Here is a 23,886-nt window from a genome sequence, read left to right on the forward strand (position 1 = left end):
TGTGTGAGTTGTTGTCCTAAACCTAATCTCTCGTGGACAGACTATGTAACATAAATGGTATCGTCTGTCAAAAGACTGATGTGACGACTAAAGTGCAGTATTTCCTGTGCTTTGGTTTTACATCACTGGTTATTTGGACATATTACGATTGTGTGATGGTGGTGCTTAAAGTGGGGATGGGGATTTCAAGCAATGATTTCAAACAGAAAGTTTTCAGAAGTGGTTGAGGGCTTTGGCTGAGAGTTTCCATTTAGCAGGGTGGAGATTTCACTAGTCTCGTTAGTATAATTTTCTCATTCACCTTTCTCCAGAACCTAATGGAGCATCTGACGCAATTACACAATATTTTAGTTCAGGGTTTCCGAGGTTATCCTAAACCCACACATTTCTATCTGAGAGAACGCTGATTGGACTGGCCATTTTCTAACTTCAAACAAATATTGGAGAAAGGCCAGACTGATACGTGAAGTACGATTTTATTTAATAAAATCACAGCCCAACTCTGGTAATATTGATTTTTCCTTTATAAGAGCTCTTAAAAACAGTATCGACAAAGATGAGTGTCCTATAAGTGGTAATAAGAGGCAGTGTGTCAAGGCTGGAGGGAACTTCTTGTCTCTCCCTCTAGGTGGTGATTTTGCCAGGCTGTTTAAGACTGAAGCCTCCACCGGTGAAGCATGGACCATCGCTGCGCTGGGGCAGGATCACCGACTGTCCCACCTGGGCCAGGCTCCTCTCTTTCTCCCTGCGGACACACAAGAGAGTTCCAGGAAATCTGTCACACAGACACATGCAGACGCATTTAAGAGTTGCTCCGTCAACACACACACACACACGGTAAGGTCGCCCTAAGCTCTAGCTAATTGATTCTCTGGTCGTCTTCCCAGCTTTTTTGATTTGAGCAGTTGAGTCTCCTCAGAGGAGGAAGGGGAGGACCATCCTCCTCAGTGAATTTCAGAAAAATAAAAATTGTAAAATATTTAAAAAGTTTTTCCAGATAAAACTATACTAAATACAGTTGAAGTCGGAAGTTTACATACACTTAGGTTGGGGTCATTAAAACTTGTTTTTCAACCACAAAACACAGAATTGCCCATTATTTTTTATTTTTTTAATGTAGATATGATTTTTAGGCCGTATCACACAAGGGTTGCGAAAATGAAGTGAGTGTGTTTGAATGCGTGATCCTAACTGATGGTGACCTTCAATGTGAGGTGGGTGATCAGTGATGGCTTCAGACATACTGTACCATAAATTATACAGTTGAAGTCGGAAGTTTACATACACCTTAGACAAATACATTTAAACTCAGTTTCTCACAATTCCTGACAATTAATCCTAATAAAAATTCCCTGTTTTAGGTCAGTTAGGATCACCACTTGTTTCTTAAGAATGTGAAATGTCAGAATAATAGTAGAGAGAATGATTTATTTAAGCTTTTATTTCTTTCATCAAATTCCCAGTGGGTCAGAAGTTTACATACACTCAATATGTATTTGGTAGCATCACCTTTAAATTGGTTACCTTAGGTCAAATGTTTCAGGTAGCCTTCCACAAGCTTCCCACAATAAGTTGGGTGAATTTTGGCCCATTCCTCCTGACAGAGCTGGTGTAACTGAGTCAGGTTTGTAGGCATCTTTGCTCTCACACGCTTTTTCAGTTCTACCCACCATTTTTCTATGAGATTGAGGTCAGGGCTTTGTGATGGCCACTCCAAAAGCTTGACTTTGTTGTCCTTAAGCCATTTTGCCACAACTTTGGAAGTATGCTTGGGTTCATTGTCCATTTGGAATACCCATTTGCGACCAAGCTTTAACTTCCTGACTGATGTCTTGAGATGTTGCTTCAATATATCCACAACTTTCCTACTTCATGATGCCATCTATTTTGTGAAGTGCACCAGTCCCACCTGCAGCAAAGCACCCCCACAACATGATGTTGCCACCCCTGTGCTTCAAGGTTGGGATGGTGTTCTTCGGCTTGCAAGCCTCCCCCTTCTTCCTCCAAACATAACGATGGTTATCATGGCTAAACAGTTCTATTTTTATTTCATCAGACCAGAGGACCAAAAAGTACGATCTTTGTCCGCATGTGCAGTTGCAAACCGTAGTCTGGGTTTATTATGGCGGTTTTGGAGTAGTAGCTTCTTCCTTGTTGAGCGGCCTTTCAGGTTATGTCGACATTGGACTCATTTTACTGTGGATATAGATACTTTGTACCCATTTCCTCCAGCATCTTCACAGGGTCATTTGCTGTTATTCTGGGATTGATTTGCATTTTTTGCACCAAAGTACGTTCATCTCTAGGAGACAGAAGGCGTCTCCTTCATGAGCAGTATGACGGCTGCGTGGTCCCATGGTGTTTATACTTGTGCACTATTGTTTGTACAGATGAACGTGATACCTTCAGGCATTTGGAAATTGCTCCCAAGGATGAACCAGACTTGTGGAGGTCAACAATTATTTTTCTGAGGTCTTGGCTGATTTCTTTTTATTTTCCCATGATGTCAAGCAAAGAGGCACTAGGTTTGAAGATAGGCCTTGAAATACATCCACAGGTCCACCTCCAATTGACTCAAATGATGTCAATTAGCCTATCAGAAGCTTTCTTGGGCGCCCTGAAGCCTTCTTCACAACAATTGAACCGCTCTCCTTGAAGTTCTTGATGATCTGATAAATGGTTGATTTACATGCAATCTTACTGGCAGCAATATCCTTGCCTGTGAAGCGCTTTTTGTGCAAAGCAATGATGACAGCACGTGTTTCCTTGCAGCTAACCATGGTTGACAGAGGAAGAACAGTGATTCCAAGCACCACCCTCCTTTTAAAGCTTCCAGTCTGTTATTCGAACTCAATCAGCATGACAGAGTGATCTCCAGCCTTGTCCTCGTCAACACTCACACCTGTGTTAATGAGAGAATCACTGACATGATGTCAGCTGGTCCTTTTGTGGCAAGTGCTGAAATGCAGTGGAAATGTTTTTTGAATTCAGTTCATTTGCATGGCAATAGGGACTTTGCAATTAATTGCAATTCATCTGATCAATCTTCATAACATTCTGGAGTATATGCAAATTGACCATCAAACAAACTGAGGCAGCAGACTGTGAAAATTAATATTTGTGTCATTCTCAAAACTTTTGGCCACGACTGTATGTAAACTTCCGACTTCAACTGTATAATTGTGTTTTATGCTTATTGCACGTTTATAAAACACAGACTAGCCAGCTAGTATAACAGTATTTGGTTAAAATGCTGCAAGCGGTACCCTAATGTCCTGCGACAAACTGAGTATTAATTTTCGCAAATCAATGTTCATTGATACTCCTGTTTTAGTAGTGTCTGCTCTGTGCGCAATTTGAGTAGTTGAAACATAAAAAGGATATTGTTCAAAAAGTTAACTTCTCTATTATAGTAAAATAATGTCTAAATGTGTTTTGGTGTCCAGATGACCGATTCTGTTGGACCAAACCTCAAATACAAATAGCGAGTTGAAACCACTTGTCAGAGAAGATGTGATCTCTGAACTTTATTGGCGTGAGTGGCATGGGGAGAGGGGCTTGGTGTGTGTGTAAACCATAGAGGAAGAGGCAAAGCGAGAGGTTCCACTCTCGCTAAAATCTGTCCAAAATAAGGCCAATGTGTTTCTATGGGCTTATTTTGGACCTAAGCTAGTCACCTGCCTTCCGGCCTTTGTGACAACGACTCCCATTGTTAGGGCGGAGATGTGCAACTCGTCATTATATACAGATCTCTGGTGTAAATGGGAAGGTGCACACAGCACAGAGGAGTGAAGGAGATGAGACCAAAAATACAACATGAGAACAAGCGGACATAAACAATCATAAAAAAGAAAAATAACAAAACCTTGATTCTTGCGATACAGGCATTTGGAATATCACACAAACATATACACTCAAATGAATTTGATATATCGCCCAGCCCTACTTGAACAGTTCAATCAGTTTAGATCAGAAACCCCAGAATGAGCTCAAGTGTGATTCACGTGGTTGGTAAGTACTATACCAGGATAATCTTTACCTGCACTGCTGTTCTTTGCGTTTCTGATTGAGGTACTTCTTCTTGATGTTCTGCAGCTCATGGGCCAGTCTCTCAATCTCATACTTGTACTCCTGTGTCTGGGACTCATACATGTTCAGCTCTGATGACAAAGCCTGGATGTGGGGGATTAAAAGGACATCTAAAATAAATCAACTTCAAGCAGCAGCATAGGACTAAACTGAAAATGACATAGCAGGGAAAAAGTTACTCTGGGCCTGTGAGCTTGGCTCGCAAGCCTGTGCATGGTCCTGCTGTATCTGAAGTGGCCATTTCTCTGCCAGTGGTCAGAGCTGCTTGGAAGTAGAGTGAGAGAGAGAGGCAGACAGACAGATGAGGGATGTACAAAAAGAAGATGAAAGGCACAGAGGACCTTGAGCTGTTTTGTCTTCTGCCTCAGTGTCTGCTGGTAGATTTGAAGCTGCTCGGCTGCCTCCGGTCCAGGCTGCCGGGACAGAATGTGCTTCAGCTCCACGTACAGCTTCTCCTTCTCCTGAGCATTTAAGTGGAAGAGAGGGGACGTTAGGCAGCCAAACATTCAGTCAGGGATGGGCTCTTTAAAAACGTGCACACATCCCACTGGGCGCCTCCTTACCAGCTCTCGACCCACCCATTATTTACATATTTGCATACTGTATCTACACCGAGTATATAAAAATTAAGAACACCTGCTCTTTCCATGACATAGAGTGACCAGGTGAATCCAGCTGAAAACTATGATCCCTTATTGATGCCACTTAAATCCACTTCAATCAGTGTAGATGAAGGAGAGGAGACAGGTTAACATTTTATTGCAGTGGGCTAAATCAGTGCCTCTTGGCAGTCTTAAAGAAATCTACTTTGAAACAAAAGTATACACCTCACACACATGGTGAGCCATAAACATGGTGTTTATGGCCTTACAAAAAATAAGACACCTGTATACCATGTCACATATAGAGTTGAAATGTACTTCATTTTTAGTTTGCTTTCTAATATTACACTTTATATATCACAGAGGACTGAAATATATCAAAACTGTTTGACATAGAAACACCAGATTTTCAGCGTAAAAAAAAAAAAGTTTATTAATTTAGAAACTATGAAAAATAAGGTCACTAGGTCATTTGACTCCAGGAAAGGGTTTTAAAGAAGGATTTTTAAGCCTCGAAACAATTGAAATATGGATTGTGCATGTGTGCCATTCAGAAGGTGAATGGGCAAGACAAAGGTTTAAGTGCCTTTGAACGGGGTATGGTAGTAGGTGTTTAGTGTTTGGGTAGCCAACAGGATAGCCAACAGGATAAGACAGATTTATCTGGAGTTTACCTGTAATAAAAGCTCTTTCTCCACCACCTCCTCGCTCTTGGTTATCAGACGCCTCTGTAAAGAGTGAATCTTCTGGATCAACTCATAGGTGCTTGGGTCGCTGGCCTGAAGAAAGTCAAATAAGAGGCATTAATGTATAACCCTAAATAGGTTCTCTGGCTATGTCTCACAGAAGCTAGGCCGAAGCATTAAGAAGTTAATGTACTGAAACAGGTCTAAATGTTTTTGAGCCCAAGCACTCACAAAATATGCACACACACACACACACACAATCACACACACACACCTCCAGCCTTCTCCAACGATGTACATTCATAGGATTCTCCAGCTCCTCCTCCAAGGCTCTGCACCTTGTCCTCTCTTTGAGCAGCTCCTTCTGCATGTGGTAAACCTCACGTCTGTCACAAAACCCAAAAAAGGGCATCAAATGTCATGGCATTTCCTCATCACATATTGTATGACAACAAATTCAAGTGGGGCATAGATTGAAAACAGACTTCAATTCCACTATTTTCATTAATCATTAAGGATGTAAAAAAACCATTTAAATAGTGAAATAATGTGAAAAGAAAAGTTATTAAGAATTTTGCATAAATTACAGACATTGATTAGGAGTTTAGTGTGCTGTGCTCTTCGAATGGTGTTGGGTTCTAATTTGAAATATACTTATTCCTGTCACTATATAATAAGTTATTGATTACATAACATGTATGATAACTGTTTATCTTTTTTAGGATAGGGGGCAGCATTCGGAATTTTGGATGAAAAGCGTGCCCAAAGTAAACTGCCTGCTACTCAGGCCCAGAAGCTAGGATATGCATATAATTGGTAGATTTGGTTAGAAAACACTAACGTTTCTAAAACTGTCAAAATAATGTCTGTGAGTATAACAGAACTTATTTGGCAGGCGAAACCCAGATACATTTTTTTTTTTAGGTGACAGTGTTTTCTTTTTTCTTTTTTTAATTTTACCCCGTTTTCTCCCCAATTTCGTGGTATCCAATTGTTGTAGTAGCTACTATCTTGTCTCATCGCTACAACTCCCGTACGGGCTCGGGAGAGACAAAGGTTGAAAGTCATGCGTCCTCCGATACACAACCCAGCCAGCCGTACTGCTTCTTAACACAGCGCGCATCCAACCCGGAAGCCAGCCGCACCAATGTGTGACAGTGTTTTCAATGGGTTTTCTATGCGGATCTAGATTTCTAAGGCACTTGCTTGCAGTTGCTATCGCTTCCACTGGATGTCAACAGTCTTTAGAAATTGGTTGATGTTTTCTTTTGAGTAATGAAGAAGTATTGCTGTTCAGAACAAGAGTCGAGTCTAGTGTACTGTTGTGGTTGGGGCGCACGACCTAAAAGCTCGCTCCACTTTGTGGGAATTGACATTTTGGAGATATAACGACGGAATTTATCGAACAAAAGGACAATTTATGATGTTTATGGGACATATTGGAGTGCCAACATGAATTATATCGTTATTTCTGAGTTTTGCGGGTTGAATTATGATTGTCATGTGTTTGTTTGATGGGGTGCTGTCCTCAGATAATTGCATGGTTTGCTTTCACCCTAAAGCCTTTTTGAAATCTGATATGGTGGCTAGATTAACAAGAAGTTAAGCTTTAATTTGGTGTATTGGACTTGTGAATGTATGAAAGTTAAATATTTCAAATAATTCTTTGGGAATTTCGCCCTCTGCCATTTCACCAGACGTTGTTGAAATGTTCCGGTAGCGGAACCCCTAGCCGTAAAAGGATGTTCTGTGTCATTGAAAGGTGTATAAGGAACGTGTATGGAAAGTTAATGAGGGAGGCGAAGGGCAACAGTTAGTCTTTGATAAAGCAGGCCAGCTGCGGAACCAGGGAGGAGCGAGGCATTCGACTTGAGGTCCAAGTCAACAGAAGAAGTGAGAAGAAACCTCTTGGAGGGGGGCCAGAGGGGCCCACCCCAACAACCATCCTACTACAGTCCTATCTCACACATATTCACTTCCACGCCTACAAAGGTTCTAGCATCAGGCAAGGCCATGACTATACCATTTGAGAGGAACCAAGTTAGTTCCTGCCTAGCAACGTAGATGCATTGGCTATGTAGATGTGCAAGGAGTTGACCCCGCTTAGTAGGTTAGAAATATAATACACTTTCTTGCTGTCTTGCACTCTCTCACTCTCTACCTCTGTCTTTCTCTTACTCCCTCTCCCTCTTCCCCTTTCAATCTCACCTTAAGTCTTCCACATTAGCCACAGTCTTGGCCAGGATGCCCTTCTCCCGTCTGAGTTTCTTGATCTCCATCTTGAGGAGGCGAATGTCCTCCACCCTCTGGTTGTACTGGATCTCTCCCTTGTTCAGCATGGACTGCTGGATCTTGATCTTCTCGTAGAGTAGGGCCAGCTCATCATTTCGTCGTACCAGCTGAGTGCCCAGGATATCTCGCTCGCTGATCACCTACAAGACGGTGATGGCAAAAGAGCAAACAACAAAAACCCCAGGTTACTTTGATCAAAGACTGTAGAAATACATTTAGAAATAAAACATATTTGTGATATTGGCCCTTTGTGATAACGTGTTTGATTATTTTCCATCTAAATGGATACTGGTAGATGACCTGCTAAATGACCTGCTATTTCCTAGAAAGTCACATTTATAGAATGTTTTACTTGGTCTCATACATTCAAAGACAAACCTCATTAGGAAGAAATGAAAAGCTGCAGCTCTGTCACATTCTGCAGCCACATCAACACAATGTTTTTTGACCCATGTGATGCGAGACCACAAAGGCATGACAGATCTGCTGGCTGATGAAAACATCTCTCTCCATCCCAGGCCTCTATGGGAAGGGCCTGCCCCTTTATTCAAATCAGCACTATTTTATCGCTATGACAGTACTATTTGTCTCTTTGAATGGGCAGTGAGTTCTCAATGAAAGCAGGCAGCCACCTTTCCACCCCTCTCTCTGTCCCTTACCTGATCCAATTCTTTCTTCTGTCTGAGCCGCTCAGCATCAGCGTCGGATATGATCTTGAGCAGCTTTCTCTCCTCGGCCTCCTGGTTGTCGATAAACTGCTTAGTCTCCTGAGCCTGCTGCTTCATTTTCTGGAGCTCGGCCTATGGGAGGAATGGAAAGACGGCCTATACTTAAAATTTGAATTTGAAAATGAGGTAAATGAGGGGTAAAGAAAAAGAAAACACTTTGGGCCTTGGTCAAAAGTTGTGCACTACAAAAGGGAATTAGGTGCCATTTGGAATGCAGCATTTTCTTCAAGAAGGCAGGATGGGTGTCACCCTGGTGGTGAGGGTGTCATCCTGGTGTGATTGAAAGAGTTAAAGCAGGTGCAGCCAGCTGGTTTCTCCACGCATCGCGCCGACAGAAACAAAACATCTTTCTGGTAAGAAGAGGGGCGGGGGCGTATGCCTTATGGCTAACGAGACGTGGTGTGGCCACAACAATATACAGGAACTCAAGTCCTTCTGTTCACCTGATTTAGAATTCCTCACAATCAAATGTCGACCGCATTATCTACCAAGGGAATTCTCTTCGATTATAATCACAGCCGTATATATTCCCCCCCAAGCAGACACATTGATGGCTCTGAACGAACTTTATTTGACTCTTTGCAAACTGGAATCCACACATCCTGAGACTGCATTCATTGTAGCTGGGGATTTTAACAAGGCTAATCTGAAAAAAAGACTCCCTAAATTGTATCAGCATATCGATTGCGCAACCAGGGCTGGCAAAACCTTGGATCATTGCTATTCTAACTTCCGCGACGCATATAAGGCCCTGCCCCGCCCTCCTTTCGGAAAAGCTGACCACGACTCCATTTTGTTGATCCCTGCCTACAGACAGAAACTAAAACAAGAAGCTCCCACGCTGAGGTCTGTCCAACGCTGGTCCGACCAATCTGATTCCACACTCCAAGACTGCTTCCATCACGTGGACTGGGATATGTTTCGTATTGCGTCAGACAACAACATTGATGAATACGCTGATTCGGTGTGCGAGTTCATTAGAACGCGTTGAAGATGTCGTTCCCATAGCAACGATTAAAACATTCCCAAACCAGAAACCGTGGATTGATGGCAGCATTCGCCTGAAACTGAAAGCGCGAACCACTGCTTTTAATCAGGGCAAGGTGACCGGAAACATGACCGAATACAAACAGTGTAGCTATTCGCTCCGCAAGGCATTCAAACAAGCTAAGCATCAGTATAGAGACAAAGTAGAATCTCAATTCAACGGCTCAGACACAAGAGGTATGTGGCAGGGTCTACGGTCAATCACGGATTACAAAAAGAAAACCAGCCCCGTCACGGACCAGGATGTCTTGCTCCCAGGCAGACTAAATAACTTTTTTGCCCGCTTTGAGGACAATACAGTGCCACTGACACGGCCTGCAACCAAAACATGCGGCCTCTCCTTCACTGCAGCCGAGGTGAGTAAAACCTTTAAACGTGTTAACCCTCGCAAGGCTGCAGGCCCAGACGGCATCCCCAGCCGCGCCCTCAGAGCATGCGCAGACCAGCTGGCTGGTGTGTTTACGGACATATTCAATCAATCCCTATCCCAGTCTGCTGTTCCCACATGCATCAAGAGGGCCACCATTGTTCCTGTTCCCAAGAAAGCTAAGATAACTGAGCTAAACGACTACCGTAGCACTCACTTCCGTCATCATGAAGTGCTTTGAGAGACTTGTCAAGGACCTCCACCCTACCTGACACCCTAGACCCACTCCAATTTGCTTACCGCCCAAATAGGTCCACAGACGATGCAATCTCAACCACACTGCACACTGCCCTAACCCATCTGGACAAGAGGAATACCTATGTGAGAATGCTGTTCATCGACTACAACTCGGCATTCAACACCATAGTACCCTCCAAGCTCGTCATCAAGCTCGAGACCCTGGGTCTCGACCCCGCCCTGTGCAACTGGGTACTTGACTTCCTGACGGGCCGCACCCAGGTGGTGAGGGTAGGCAACAACATCTCCACCCCGCTGATCCTCAACACTGGGGCCCCACAAGTGTGCGTTCTGATCAAGTTTGCGGACGACACAACAGTGGTAGGCTTGATTACCAACAACGACGAGACGGCCTACAGGGAAGAGGTGAGGGCCCTCGGAGTGTGGTGTCAGGAAAATGACCTCACACTCAACGTCAACAAAACTAAGGAGATGATTGTGGATTTCAGGAAACAGCAGAGGGAACACCCCCCTATCCACATCGATGGAAGAGTAGTGGAGAGGGTAGCAAGTTTTAAGTTCCTCGGCATACACATCACAGACAAACTGAATTGGTCCACCCACACAGACAGCATCGTGAAGAAGGCGCAGCAGCGCCTCTTCAACCTCAGGAGGCTGAAGAAATTCGGCTTGTCACCAAAAGCACTCAAACTTCTACAGATGCACAATCGAGAGCATCCTGGCGGGCTGTATCACCACCTGTTACGGATCACTCTCCAGAGGGTAGTGAGGTCTGCAAACCGGGGGCAAACTACCTGCCCTCCAGGACACCTACACCACCCGATGTTACAGGAAGGCCATAAAGATCATCAAGGACAACAACCACCCAGCCACTGCCTGTTCAACCCGCTATCATCCAGAAGGCGAGGTCAGTACAGGTGCATCAAAGCTGGGACCGAGAGACTGAAAAACAGCTTCTATCTCAAGGCCATCAGACTGTTAAACAGCCACCACTAACATTGAGTGGCTGCTGCCAACACACTGACTCAACTCCAGCCACTTTAATAATGGGAATTGATGGGAAATGATGTAAAATATATCACTAGCCACTTTAAACAATGCTACCTAATATAATGTTTACATACCCTACATTATTCATCTCATATGTATACGTATATACTGTACTCTATATCATCTACAGCATCTTTATGTAATACATGTATCACTAGCCACTTTAACTATGCCACTTTGTTTACATACTCATCTCATATGTATATACTGTACTCGATACCATCTACTGTATCTTGCCTATGCCGCTCTGTACCATCACTCATTCATATATCTTTATGTACATATTCTTTATCCCCCTACACTTGTGTGTATAAGACAGTAGTTTTGGAATTGTTAGTTAGATTACTTGTTGGTTATTACTGCATTGTCGGAACTAGAAGCACAAGCATTTCGCTACACTCGCATTAACATCTGCTAACCATGTGTATGTGACAAATAAAATTTGATTTGATTTGAGGTTGGTGTTAATATTTGAGTAAAACAAAACGCTCAATTACAACCCTCCTTTCTCTCATGACTAGTTACACCAATGGGTTCCCAGACTAAAAAGTACATTTGCACAGTAGTTACTTCAGCCACTCATACAGTGAGCACGGCATAGTAAATTACCTTCAGAGCCTCCTTCTCTTTCTCCACTCGCTGGAACTCCAGGTGCTCCTTGACCAGGGCAGACTCTTTGCTGTTGATCTCCTCCCTTAGCTGGTCAATCTGATGGTTCATGATCTTCAGTTTCCTCTTCATCTCTGTAATCTCATCCTGAAAGAGAGGACGGAGAGTGAATGAGTGAGTCGACAGACCGGACAATCACCCGCCTTCCTGTCCACACGACTGACTACTCCTATGTAAATCCAACCTGGGCTTCGATGAGGTTCTTGCTGTAGAGGTTCCGATCAGATCGGACCGCCTCATAGAGGTTCTGCTGCTGTTTGAGCTTGGTCTCTGCCTCTGCAATCTTCTTCTTGTACTCAAAGATCTGCATCTCCCTCATTTTAATGTCCTCCATGTGTTGGAGCACCTGTGGAAGAAAAGAACAGCGAGAACAAAGAATCATCCCAAGAGGGGGTTTAGTTTGGGACTTAATATAAGACTTGGGCTTACGTAACCAGAAGCTGAAAGCGAGGTGTTTATAAAAGACAACCTAGACACAATACCGGTTTGTTGTAGTCCTAAATGATAAACTGTAATGTTCAAATTTTCTCCACATGTAAAGATGTTTAGTCTGTTGCAACACACGTCGCATATCACATTATCTCGTCTTCTGTGTTGAAATCCTAATTGATCAACTGCAATGTTCAAATGGAGTTCTCTCCCATTTTCTCTGCTTCATCAACATTAATGCTAGTGCTACATTACTGGTACAGTATGTAACTGAGCCTAAATCCCTGGGGCTGTTATGTATCCAACGTGGATTTAGGATCAGCTATGCCCTTTAGATCACAACGAATAAGACCTGCCAGCACTCTGGGCACCTCATTGATAAGCATTGTGTAATCCTCACACTAAATATCTACGTAACCAATTTCTGAAAACCCATTACTTATAAAAAACATTTGAGATTCATAAACTTGGCGTACACCATACATACGCATGTTTCTCACTATAAAATCAGCCCCGTCCTAAAACTGTGTGCATGTGAATGAGCATTATTTATTCGCCTGGAAAACTTTCACCTTTTATTGTGATTAATAACACCCTATTTTCTGTATAATTTGGAGGTATACTGAAATTAAGCCAGAACAGTTTCACCAAAAACAAGCAATGGCACATTTTATCAAATATTTTGGAAGTGTTACCACAATGTTTTCATCTTTGGGGATTTCTATTGGAAAAGCAGTTTCTGCCTATCTTCATACTGTACTGTCTTTGTCGTTACTAATAGATGTACAAGATACCATATCCAGTCAAAGGGATGGCTAAATCTTGAAACTCCTTTTGTCACCACAGATTTAAGTAAAACGGCTTTTAACTGCTTGGTCTTGTCATGCAGGGCATCCTTGTAAAAGAGTCCTTGGTCTCAATGGAACTACCCTGCCTAAATAAAGGTTCAATAATTCCTATTTATCAATTAGATTGCAAATATAAAGTAAATAGATGTTCGCTCTTCTTAGTAACGACAAAAAGCTGCATTTGTTTTGTCATGATGTTTTTCTGTTGTTGTTTTATGAACAGCGTGTCAACCTAACCATTCCTCATTTGCACAAAGTACTTACTTGCCTGCTTGCAATGCAATAATTACTATAAGTAGCAAGAAGTTGTGCTTTGGATGGTCTGAACTTTGCGTGGAGGTAAGCACATTCTCCAGGCAAGTTCAGTTTTTATAAATGCACTGAAAACGGGTGCATGTTATGTTTTGCACGCAAAATATAATATTTTGTACGTATGCAGCGTTTATAAATGAGGCCCCTGGTCTCTCCACTCATCCCTGAGCTATCTTAGTGCACCTTGTGTGTGAGGTCGCTGGCCTCGTTGATATAGCGGTCACGCTCCTTCTCTAGCTGGTAGATGATCTTGCGCTGCTTCTGGGCCTCGTCGCGGTAGTTCATGATCTCCTGGTCCAGGTTCTTCTTGGACTGCTCATGGAGCTTCACTACATTCAGCTGCTTCTCCGTGGCATTAGCTGCCTTGATCATGTTCTACAATGTACACACACACGTGCATGCAAACACGCACAAAACAAACACACACACACAAATGTACATGCACAAACGAACACAGACACACTTTAACAATGGGTTATGAGCAGATGAGAGTGTGCTTGGTGCACATTTGTCACATTAAGATGTGTCTAATTAAACAAATCATGCTAAACAAGACCTTCAACATGATAGGCTATGTACATAATGTCATGTAGTAGTAGGTGCTGGCAATGCCAGGGTTGTCGGTTTGATTTCTGCATGGGGTACACACGGGATGTTTGTCACTGTCAATGTTGACAGTTCTGCAAGTTGCTTCAAATAGAAGTGTCTGCTAAATTATATTATTCTCTACATACCTTGTTCAGGATGTCTCTTTCCCGCACCAGTTCGTCAATGCCTTTCTTGTCAATCTCCATCTGTTTTTTGGAGGACTCCATTTCTGTTCACAACACATGGTTCATGTTTTTGAGTGAGAGAGAATGACAGAAATTCTGTATAGATAATTGATGTACCTTGCACACAAACCCCACCACAACGTAACCACTACATTTAATATTTTCAGAGTTACTAAAAGGTAAGAAAAAATGTCATCTTCCTGTCAAAAAGAGTGCATTTGGCCTCCCGAGTGGAGCAGCGGTCTAAGGAACTGCCTTGCAGTGCTAGAAGCGTCACTACAGATCCGGGTTCAATCCCGGGATATGTCGCAGCAGGCCGTGACCGGGTGGCTTCCGGATTAAGCGGGCAGTGTGTCAAGAAGCAGTGTGGCTTGGCGGGGTCATGTTTCAGAGGACGCAAGACTCTCGACCTTCGCCTCTCCGAGTCCGTATGCGAGTTGCAGGGATGGGGCAAAACTGTAACAACCAATTGGATATCACGAAATTGGGGAGAAAAAGGGGTAAAAAGTAAAAAGTGCTTTTGACAGAGCAGAGGAGTGTTGAAGTGTCAACCCAGATATTTGTGTGTCTCCAAATCAAATGTTATTGGTCACATACACATGGTTAGCAGATGTTAATGCGAGTGTAGCGAAATGCTTGTGCTTCTAGTTCCGACCGTGCAGTAATATCTAACAACTAATCTAAAAATTTCACAACAACTACCTTATACACACAAGTGTAAAGGAATGAATAAGGAAATGTACATATAAATATATGGATGAGCGATGGCCGAATGGCAAAAGCAAGATGCAGTAGACGGTATAGAGTACAGTATATACATATGAGATGAGTAATGTAGGGTATGTAAACATTATATAAAGTGGCATTGTTTAAAGTGACTAGTGATACATTTATTACATCTATTTTTTAATTATTAAAGTGGCTAGAGATTTGAGTCAGTATGTTGGCACCAGCCACTCAATGTTAGTGATGGCTGTTTAACAGTCTGATGGCCTTTAGATAGAAGCTGTTGTTCAGTCTCTTGGTCCCAGCTTTGATGCACCTGTATTGACCTCGCCTTCTGGATGATAGTGGGGTGAACAGGTCAGTGGCTCAGGTGGTTGTTGTCCTTGATGATCTTTTTGGCCTTCCTGTGACATCGGGTGGTGTAGGTGTCCTGGAGGGCAGGTAGTTTGCCCCCGGTGATGCGTTGTGCAGACCTCACTACCCTCTGGAGAGCCTTGCGGTTGTGGGCGGCGCAGTTGCCGTACCAGGCGGTGATACAGCCCGACAGAATGCTCTCTATTGTGCATCTCTAAAGGTTTGTGAGTGTTTTTGGTGACAAGCCAAATTTCTTCAGCCTCCTGAGGTTGCGCCTTCTCCTGTTGCGCCTTCTTCACCACTCTGTCTGTGTGGGTGGACCATTTCAGTTTGTCCATGATGTGTACGCCGAGGAACTTAAACTTTCCACCTTCTCCACTACTGTCCTGTCGATGTGGATAGGGGGGTGCTCCCTCTGCTGTTTCCTGAAGTCAACAATCATCTCCTTTGTTTTGTTGACGTTGAGTGTGAGGTTATTTTCCTGACACCACACTCTGAGGGCCCTCACCTCCTCCCTGTAGGCCGTCTCGTCGTTGTTGGTAATCAAGCCTACCACTGTAGTGTCGTCTGCAAACTTGATGATTGAGTTGGAGGCGTGCATGGCCACGCAGTCATGGGTGAACAGGGAGAACAGGAGAGGTCTGAGAACGCACCCTTGTGGGGCCCCAGTGTTGAGGATCAGCGGGGTGGAGATGTTTCCTACCCTCACCACCTGGGGGCGGCCCATCAGAAAGTCCAGGACCCAGTTGCACAGGGCGGGGTCGAGACCCAGGGTCTCGAGCTTAATGACGAGTTTGGAGGGTACTATGGTGTTAAATGCTGAGCTATAATCGATAAACAGCTACATAGGTATGCCTCGTGTCCAGATGGGTTAGGGCAGTGTGATTGTGATTGCGTCGTCTGTGGACCTATTTGGGAGGTAAGCAAATTGGAGTGGGTCTAGGGTGTCAGGTAGGGTGGAGGTGATATGATCCTTGACTAGTCTCTCAAAGCACTTCATGATGACGGAAGTGAGTGCTACGGCGCAATAGTTGTTTAGCTCAGTTACCTTAGCTTTCTTGGGAACAGAAACAATGGTGGCCCTCTTGAAGCATGTGGAAACAGCAGACTGGGATAGGGATCAATTGAATATGTCCATAAACACACCAGCCAGCTGGTCTGCGCATGTTCTGAGGACGCGGCCAGGGATGCCGTATGGGCCGGCAGCCTTGCGAGGGTTAACACGTTTAAATGTTTTACTCACGTTGGCTGCAGTGAAGGAGAGCCCGCAGGTTTTGGTAGCGGGCCTTGTCAGTGGCACTGTATTGTCCTCAAAGCGAGCAAAGAATTAGTTTAGTTTGTCTGGGAGCAAGACGTCGGTGTCCGCGACGGGGCTGGTTTTCTTTTTGTAATCCATGATTGACTGTAGACCCTGCCACATACGTCTCGTGTCTGAGCCGTTGAATTGCGACTCTACTTTGTCTCTATACTGACACTTAGCTTGTTTGATTGCCTTGCGGAGGGAATAGCTACATTGTATTTGGTCATGTTTCCGGTCGCCTTGCCACAATTAAAAGCTTGTTTGACTGCCTTGCGAAGGGAATAGCTACACTGTTTGTATTCGGTCATGTTTCCGGTTGCCTTGCCATGATTAAAAGCAGTTCGCGCTTTCAGTTTTGTGCAAATGCTGCCATCAAACCATGGTTTCGGGTTGGGGAAGGTTTTAATAGTCACTGTGGGTACAACATCACCGATGCACTTGTTAATAAACTTGCTCACTGAATCAGCATATACATCAATGTTGTTGTCTAAGGCTATCCAGAACATATCCCAGTCCACAATCGTGGAATCAGATTGGTCGACCAGCATTGAACAGACCTGAGCACGGGCGTTTCTTGTCTATAGGCTGGGAGCAACAAAATGGAGTTGTGGTCAGATTGGAGGGCTTTGTATGCATCGTGGAAGTTAGAGCAGCAATGATCCAGAATTTTTCCAGCCCAGGTCGCGCATTCGATATGCTGATAAAAATTTAGGGAGCCTTGTTTTCAGATTAGTCTTGTTAAAATCCCCAGCTACAATAAATGCAGCCTCAGGATATGTGGTTTCCAGTTTACATAGAGTCCAATGAGGTTCTTTCAGGGCCGTTGAGGTGTCTGCTTGGGGGGGATATACACGGCTGTGATTATAATCAAAGATAATTCTCTTGGTAGATAATGCGGTCGGCATTTGATTGTAAGGAATTCTAGGTCAGCTGAACAAAAGGACTTGAGTTCCTGTATGTTGTTGTGATCACACCACGACTCGTTAATCATAAAGCATACACCCCCGCCCTTCTTCTTACCAGAGAGATGTTTGTTTCTGTCGGCGCGATGCGTGAAGAAACCGGGTGGCTGTACTGACTCTGATAAGGTATCCCGAGTGAGCCATGTTTCCGTGAAACAGATAATGTTACAATCTCTGATGTCTCTCTGGAAGGCAACCCTTGCTTGAATTTCGTCTACCTTGTTGTCAAGAGACTGGACATTGGCGAGTGGTATACTCGGAAGCGGTGTAGGATGTGCCCATCTACGGAGCCTGACCAGAAGACCGCTCCGTCTGCCCCTTCTGCGGTGCCGTTGTTTTGGGTTGCCTACTGGGATCCGATCCATTGTCCTGGGTGGTGGTCCAAACAGAGGATCCGCTTCAGGAAAGTCGTATTCCTGGTCGTAATGCTGGTAAGTTGACGTTGCTCTTATATCCAATAGTTCTTATATCCAATAGTCCCGGCCATATGTAATAAGACTTAAGATTTCCTGGGGTAACAGTGTAAGAAATAATACATAAAAAAAACAAAATACTGCATAGTTTTCTAAGAACGCCAAGCAAGGCGACCATCTCTGTCAGTGCCATCATTCAGGGATGGCGGCTACAAATGCATCCCGGCATGCATTTGTGTGGGCGTGTATATCCGTGTTGGTTTAGTTCTGCGTGTGTGTGCATGTTGAAATCAAATAAAATGTTATTTGTCACTTGCCGAATATAACAGGTGTAGACTTTAACGTGAAAAGCTTGCTTACGAGCCCTTCCCAAAGATGCAGAATAAATAAAAAATATAAAATAGTAACACAAGAGGAATAAAATACACAAGAATGGAGCTATATACAGGAAGTACCAGTACCAGATCAATGTGCAGGGGTATGAGGTATTTGAGGTAGATATGCACATGAAGGCAGAGTAAGTGACTAGGCAGGATAGATAACAATAAACTAAAGAACAGAGTAGCAGCAGCATATGATGAGTGTAAAGGTGTGTGTATATGTGTGCATGTATGGTGTTGTGTGAGTGTGTATATAGTGTGTATTTATTGTCTTGTGAGTGTGCATAGTGTGTGTGTATCCTTGCCTCTCTCCAGGCCAGTGATCTGGTTTTTCAGCATGTCCCTCTGCTGCTCCACTTCCAACTTCTGATCCTCCGTCTGTCGGAACTTCCGCTGAGTGGCCTCTCTCATCTTTGTTAGTTTGGCAATCTCCTGACGCATCTGATTCACCTCCTCCTCCTTCATCTGAGGAGGTGGGAACAAAAGGAGGGAGGAAGAGAGATGAGAAGAGCGAGCGAAAGAGAGAGGGGGTGGGGGGTCAGAGAGAGAGAATAGGTATTTATTGTGTTGCTGACATTAGGGCTCCTGTCCAATTTTCATTGTCTCCCACGCCTCAGCCAGCTTGTCCAGCGCCCATGCCGCGGCTGGTCCGTCAAGCTCCCCCAGGTGGTACGCCTGGTGCCGCCCCTAGAGGGGGAGTACTGTCACGCTTGCTCCCGCTCCCCCTCTCGAGCGCCAGGCTGCCCTTCATTACGCACACCTGTCACCATCATTATGCAATATTGGTCTCACCTGGACTCCATTGCTTTGTTGATTACCCCCTCGATATCTGTCTGCTCCTCAGTTTGTTCCCTGTGTCAGCATTGATGTCGTTATTTTTGCCCCTGTCCAGACGCTGCGCCTGTTCTGTTTCATGTCCGTGTTTCATTAAATGTTTACTCCCTTGTACCTGCTTCTCGTCTCCAGCATCGATCCTTACACTCCTACTTTGCCACACTTTGTGAATATGGGCCCATATGTGCTGCCTTGCAATGGTGTGTGAAAAACAGCCAAAAAACAACCATGGGGTCCCATGATTAATATAAGGTTTTACTGGAATGATGTTTCGATCAACAGTAGGCAGCACTTTGTGAGGGCTCTCTATTGGTTTCTGTCATATGTGGAGCTTCTCACACACACACAACACACACACACACACACACACACACACACACACACAACACACACACACACACACATACACTGGGTGTTTGTGAGCTTTACCTTAAGGTCAGATGCCCTTTGCTGTGTGTCGAGGGAGAGCTGCTCCAAACTCAGGGCATTCTGTTCATTCTCCTGCTGGAGTTTGGTGTTTCTCACTTGCAGTTGCTCCAGCTCCTTTGTGGCCCGCTCATTGAGAATCTGCGAGGGGACAAACGGCACAAATCAAATCACACATTAAATCTAATCCCCCTAAAGCATACATGTAAAAGTTGTATTCCATGTGTGTACGACTGGCACCATCTCTCAAGTTGGTGTTCCCTCGCCAGCCCATCTGTGAAAAGATTGGAGGATGGAGGGGAAGGGAGAGGACCGGTGGACAGGGAAGGGCCGGTGGGATATCACCCCTGGTCACGGCCTCACCTTCTGCTCCCGCAGCTGCTGCTCCATCCTCTGCTGCTCCTCTTTGCTGCGCTGGCTCTGCAGGTTCAGCACTTTAATGTCCGACTGCTTGGTGTCCAGGTCTGTGTGCAGCTGTTTCACTTCCTTCTCCAGCTTCTCCTTCCGCCGTGTCTCCCGCGAGCACTCGTTCTGACGGACCTGAATGTCTTGCTGGAGCTATGTTGGACAGAATATAGGATAAAAACAATGTTGTTACTAGCAAGTATTTTGACAGAAAGCAGGCACTGGAGTGGACTCACTATATAATAAGGCCCCAGTTAATTTAGGGCTGGATGTGCCAAGACTTGTGGACACACTGTACAGCAAATAAAGCCTACTGGTTTATTTGCAACTGAATGGGAATGAGGACTGAAATTATCAACAATTACAGAGTCAGGATCCAGACAACTACCAAGTGTATGGCCATAATACCTACCTAATAACTAATGCCTTACCTGCCAGTTAAGTGAAGGTAAAGCAAATGCACCACATACATTTTTTTTTAAATGGTGATGTTTAAGATGTAATACTACATTTAAAAATCCTATTGAGTTGTTCTCCTTTCAACCAAGAACACGTTTTTAGGGTTATGTACTTCTTCAATATGCTGTCATTAAGTTGATTAACAATAAACACCTGTAAATGTAAATGGTGATGTTGAGTTTCTGCATTACCTGAGATATGGTTTCCATCGCCTTTTCTTTTTGAACCTCCATCTCTTGTTGACTGGAGGTGGCCTTTGTTAGATTCTTTCTCAGTGTCACCACTTCCGTAAGCAGTTCATCTCTTTCCTTGGTTAGTTCCTCTTTGATTTTCAGCAGATCATTTACACTGAAAAACAAATTAGATTTCAGTTGAAACTCCTCTAATGTTATTGTTATCTAGAGATGTAGGCAGTGCTTAATTTGTAGGCTGAGGATCCGTAGGTAACCGCCCCTTCCCGTCACCCTGGAAATATTGTGTTTTTTGTCTTACAGTAACTTTATACTATGCTATTATATTTGGCATTATGTGATCTTGCAGATATTGATTCAGCTTTGATTGACCTTTATCAAACGAGCACTATATTCTCCAGAGTAGTCTGTTCTCTACGGGTAGAGTGTAAATAGAGAATCCTGCACATCCATAGAAGCACATCCACTCTATGCCATATTTGCATCGTGGCATAGAGTAGCCTAGAGCAGAAGCGTTTCTTGCACACAAAAATTTCCTTTTATAAGCGCATTTCATGCAATTCTACATCATTTTACATAACTTTTTTTTGGACCACAGAAATTACCGATATGACAGGCTACTCTGACATTGACAAACTGAGATCAATATAAAAGACTGAGCCAGTCAATGATGAAGATAGGCTAGTGGATGTGCACTCACCAGTAATGGCCGATGCGCTCGTGCCATTATCTCTCAAGATAATTTGTAAAATAGTGTTGTCCCCCTAGAGTCATTATACTGAACTTGTATTTCAATTACAATACTTATAATAGGGCCTATTTATATTTTTATGATGAAGTGCAATGCTGGCGAGATGGAGAGTTACAGACACATGTCTATCAGAGCAGAGAGATCACAAAAATAGAATCTCAATGTAGTTCTGTGAGAGATACAGGTGCATGCTTCTCTAACTCACCACAGCAATGGACAAGGGTTGGTCCCAAAACACAGGCTACAATGTTGTACAATCTTAAACCAGGACCCAGCCCAACACAAATCAATTCTCAGAATAAGTGCAGGCTGAAAATCTAAGCTTTTCCATAACGTTTTTTAGGGGGCAGGAGAATTAACTTTGAGGCAACTTGATATAGCCTAACTAGGATATTTTTATTTTTACATTGCAAATAGAGGAAATGTTTTGTCATGCCATGAGGTACCGGATGCAGGCAAATAGGTGCCAAAACGAAGCAGTCCAAAACTGCGGGATCTTGTTCCGGCAGGATTCGGCTCAAATTAAGCATTGTATGTAGGCCTTCAGGTATGACAATAATCTCTAGTGAATTGGTTAATTCAAAGGAAGTGGACAATTTACAGTGTGAGTGTGCACAACTCAACTCACCCATGTTCTTGACCCACGGACAAGCCAGCACCTTGTTCAACAAGTTTTGTTAGATTTGAAATTTCATGTTTCAATGTTTGAATTGTCTCTTTTGCTCTGAGCTCTTTATCGTGGGCTGCATCAACCATTTTCCAAGCCTTTTCTATTTCCTAAAAGAAAAAAAGTGTTAAATTGTACAGTATGGCCATATTACTATGACAAATCTGGGACATGTTGAAACAAACCACAACTCTAAAACACTGCTCTATTCTGCTCAAAATGAAGTGTGAATATTTTACTCCATAATAGCCTACAAGAGCTTATTGGCAACAACACTAATGACAACCTTCATCCTAACCTTAGGCTGTAGGCCTATTACACATCTCTGCAGCTACTCATGTTTTCACCATAAAATGCCTACCTTCTTCAGAGAAGTTATAGTTGTTTGATCTTCCTGGGACAACTTCAGTGCAGTAGCAACTTTTACTGAATTGGACACTATCTCTGCATTCAGCTCCCTGCATTTTGTCATCAGTCTCTTCTCGCTCTCGTGGGACTTCTTCAGGGCATTGGTCAGTTTCTCATATTCAACCCGGAATTTGTCCAGGCTCTTGTCTCCCACCAGCTCATCGAGAACCTCCTGGAACTCCTTCTCCAGTGATTCAAAACTGTTCTCATCTGCTTCTGGCTTTTGACCTTTATCCTGGGAAAGGACACACAAACTGCAATCAAGCACTTGTCAAATCTGAGAGAGTAAGCTAATTGCAAGGCACTGAAATTGACACATTATGTTCTCTGTATGGTTTCACTCCTGCAAAAACTACTGTAACTGATATGTTTCCTATTCATCTTATGTGTATCTGTTGCAGTTGATCTTGTTTTTTTGCCCTGACTATACAACACATGACCTGATTGTGACAATAAAGATATATTGATTCTTAACTGTCACTAGTTACTATAAGCCTACTATAGAAATGCAGTGACATGAATACAAATTATTGGACGAAAAATAAAGTTAACGAAGAAATCTTGACAGTTCTGCAACGTTAACATACTGCAATCCCGAACCAGTATCTATCTATCTATCTATCTGTGCGTTAGAGACCTCTCGCCCAGAAAGCTGATTCAAACTCCCATTCACCAGATCTGTATGCGTTTTAATGTCAAAATACGTTTGTCGTTAATCACCACATATGGAGTTTCGCTGAGCAATTATCTTAATTTACTCGTTATGACCGGTATGTACTGTCATTGGAGGTGCTGAAAAGGCATTGCTTGTCAATTTTTTATGTAGACCTTTTTTTGAAGTGAATACCGGCCTTAAATGAATATAGTTGCTCCACGAAACTTCATATTTGGCGATCAACAAAAGTATTTTGAATTAGGCCGAACGCTTGCAGAGCTGCCGCTGGTGAATGGAGTTTGAATCGGATTGAGAGCTTTCTTCACACACAGTGTACAGACAGTCACGATACAGTAGGTGATTATTCACTCGTCACCAACTAGACGCCAGAAAACGGACTGAAGTTTTCCAACAAGAAAGCCTTGTGTTTGTTATCCTTTGCTAAACGTTTTTCTGCGGTGTCCACTAATGAATACTACCCAGCGGAAGACAAAGTTAGCTAACGTACAGTAATTTAGCACCTGTTGCACTGTTGCTTTTGTTTTGGCATAAAAAAACGTAGCGTTAGCTATCTAGCTAGCTATAAAAACCAGCACCACTTACCTCCATGTTTCCTGTCCCGTTAGTCAAAAGCGCTTAGTTATAATACACAAGATTGTTATTTCCAAATGTCTGCGACTCATTTGTTAGGACAGATACAGCTGGCTAGCTCCAGTAGCTAAGCTAGCTCTCTGCATGTTGTTCATTCATACACTCCAAGGAAACGCGTCCCGTTACCAGGCAACGACTGCCCGTTCTCTGGGTT

At 43.5% G+C, this 23,886-nt stretch overlaps 1 protein-coding gene across 1 annotated transcript; it reads right to left on the bottom strand.

Moving 5' to 3' along the window:
- Positions 1-460: 460 nt before the first annotated feature.
- On the bottom strand, positions 461-23,868 carry cfap58 (cilia and flagella associated protein 58). The gene is made up of 18 exons (XM_024443860.2): positions 23,685-23,868; positions 22,380-22,661; positions 21,980-22,128; positions 20,601-20,757; positions 19,909-20,103; positions 19,549-19,686; positions 18,591-18,750; positions 14,112-14,194; positions 13,561-13,752; positions 11,973-12,134; positions 11,729-11,875; positions 8,329-8,469; positions 7,586-7,809; positions 5,652-5,763; positions 5,366-5,470; positions 4,431-4,550; positions 4,040-4,173; positions 461-745 (listed from the first exon to the last, which is right to left on the bottom strand). The coding sequence occupies exons 1-18, from the start codon at positions 23,688-23,690 to the stop codon at positions 625-627; spliced, it is 2,628 nt and encodes an 875-aa protein (XP_024299628.1). The 5' UTR covers positions 23,691-23,868; the 3' UTR covers positions 461-624.
- Between the last annotated feature and the right edge of the window lie 18 nt (positions 23,869-23,886).

This window comes from Oncorhynchus tshawytscha, linkage group LG02 (assembly GCF_018296145.1).
Source record: "Oncorhynchus tshawytscha isolate Ot180627B linkage group LG02, Otsh_v2.0, whole genome shotgun sequence".
Classification (NCBI taxonomy): Eukaryota; Metazoa; Chordata; class Actinopteri; order Salmoniformes; family Salmonidae; genus Oncorhynchus; species Oncorhynchus tshawytscha.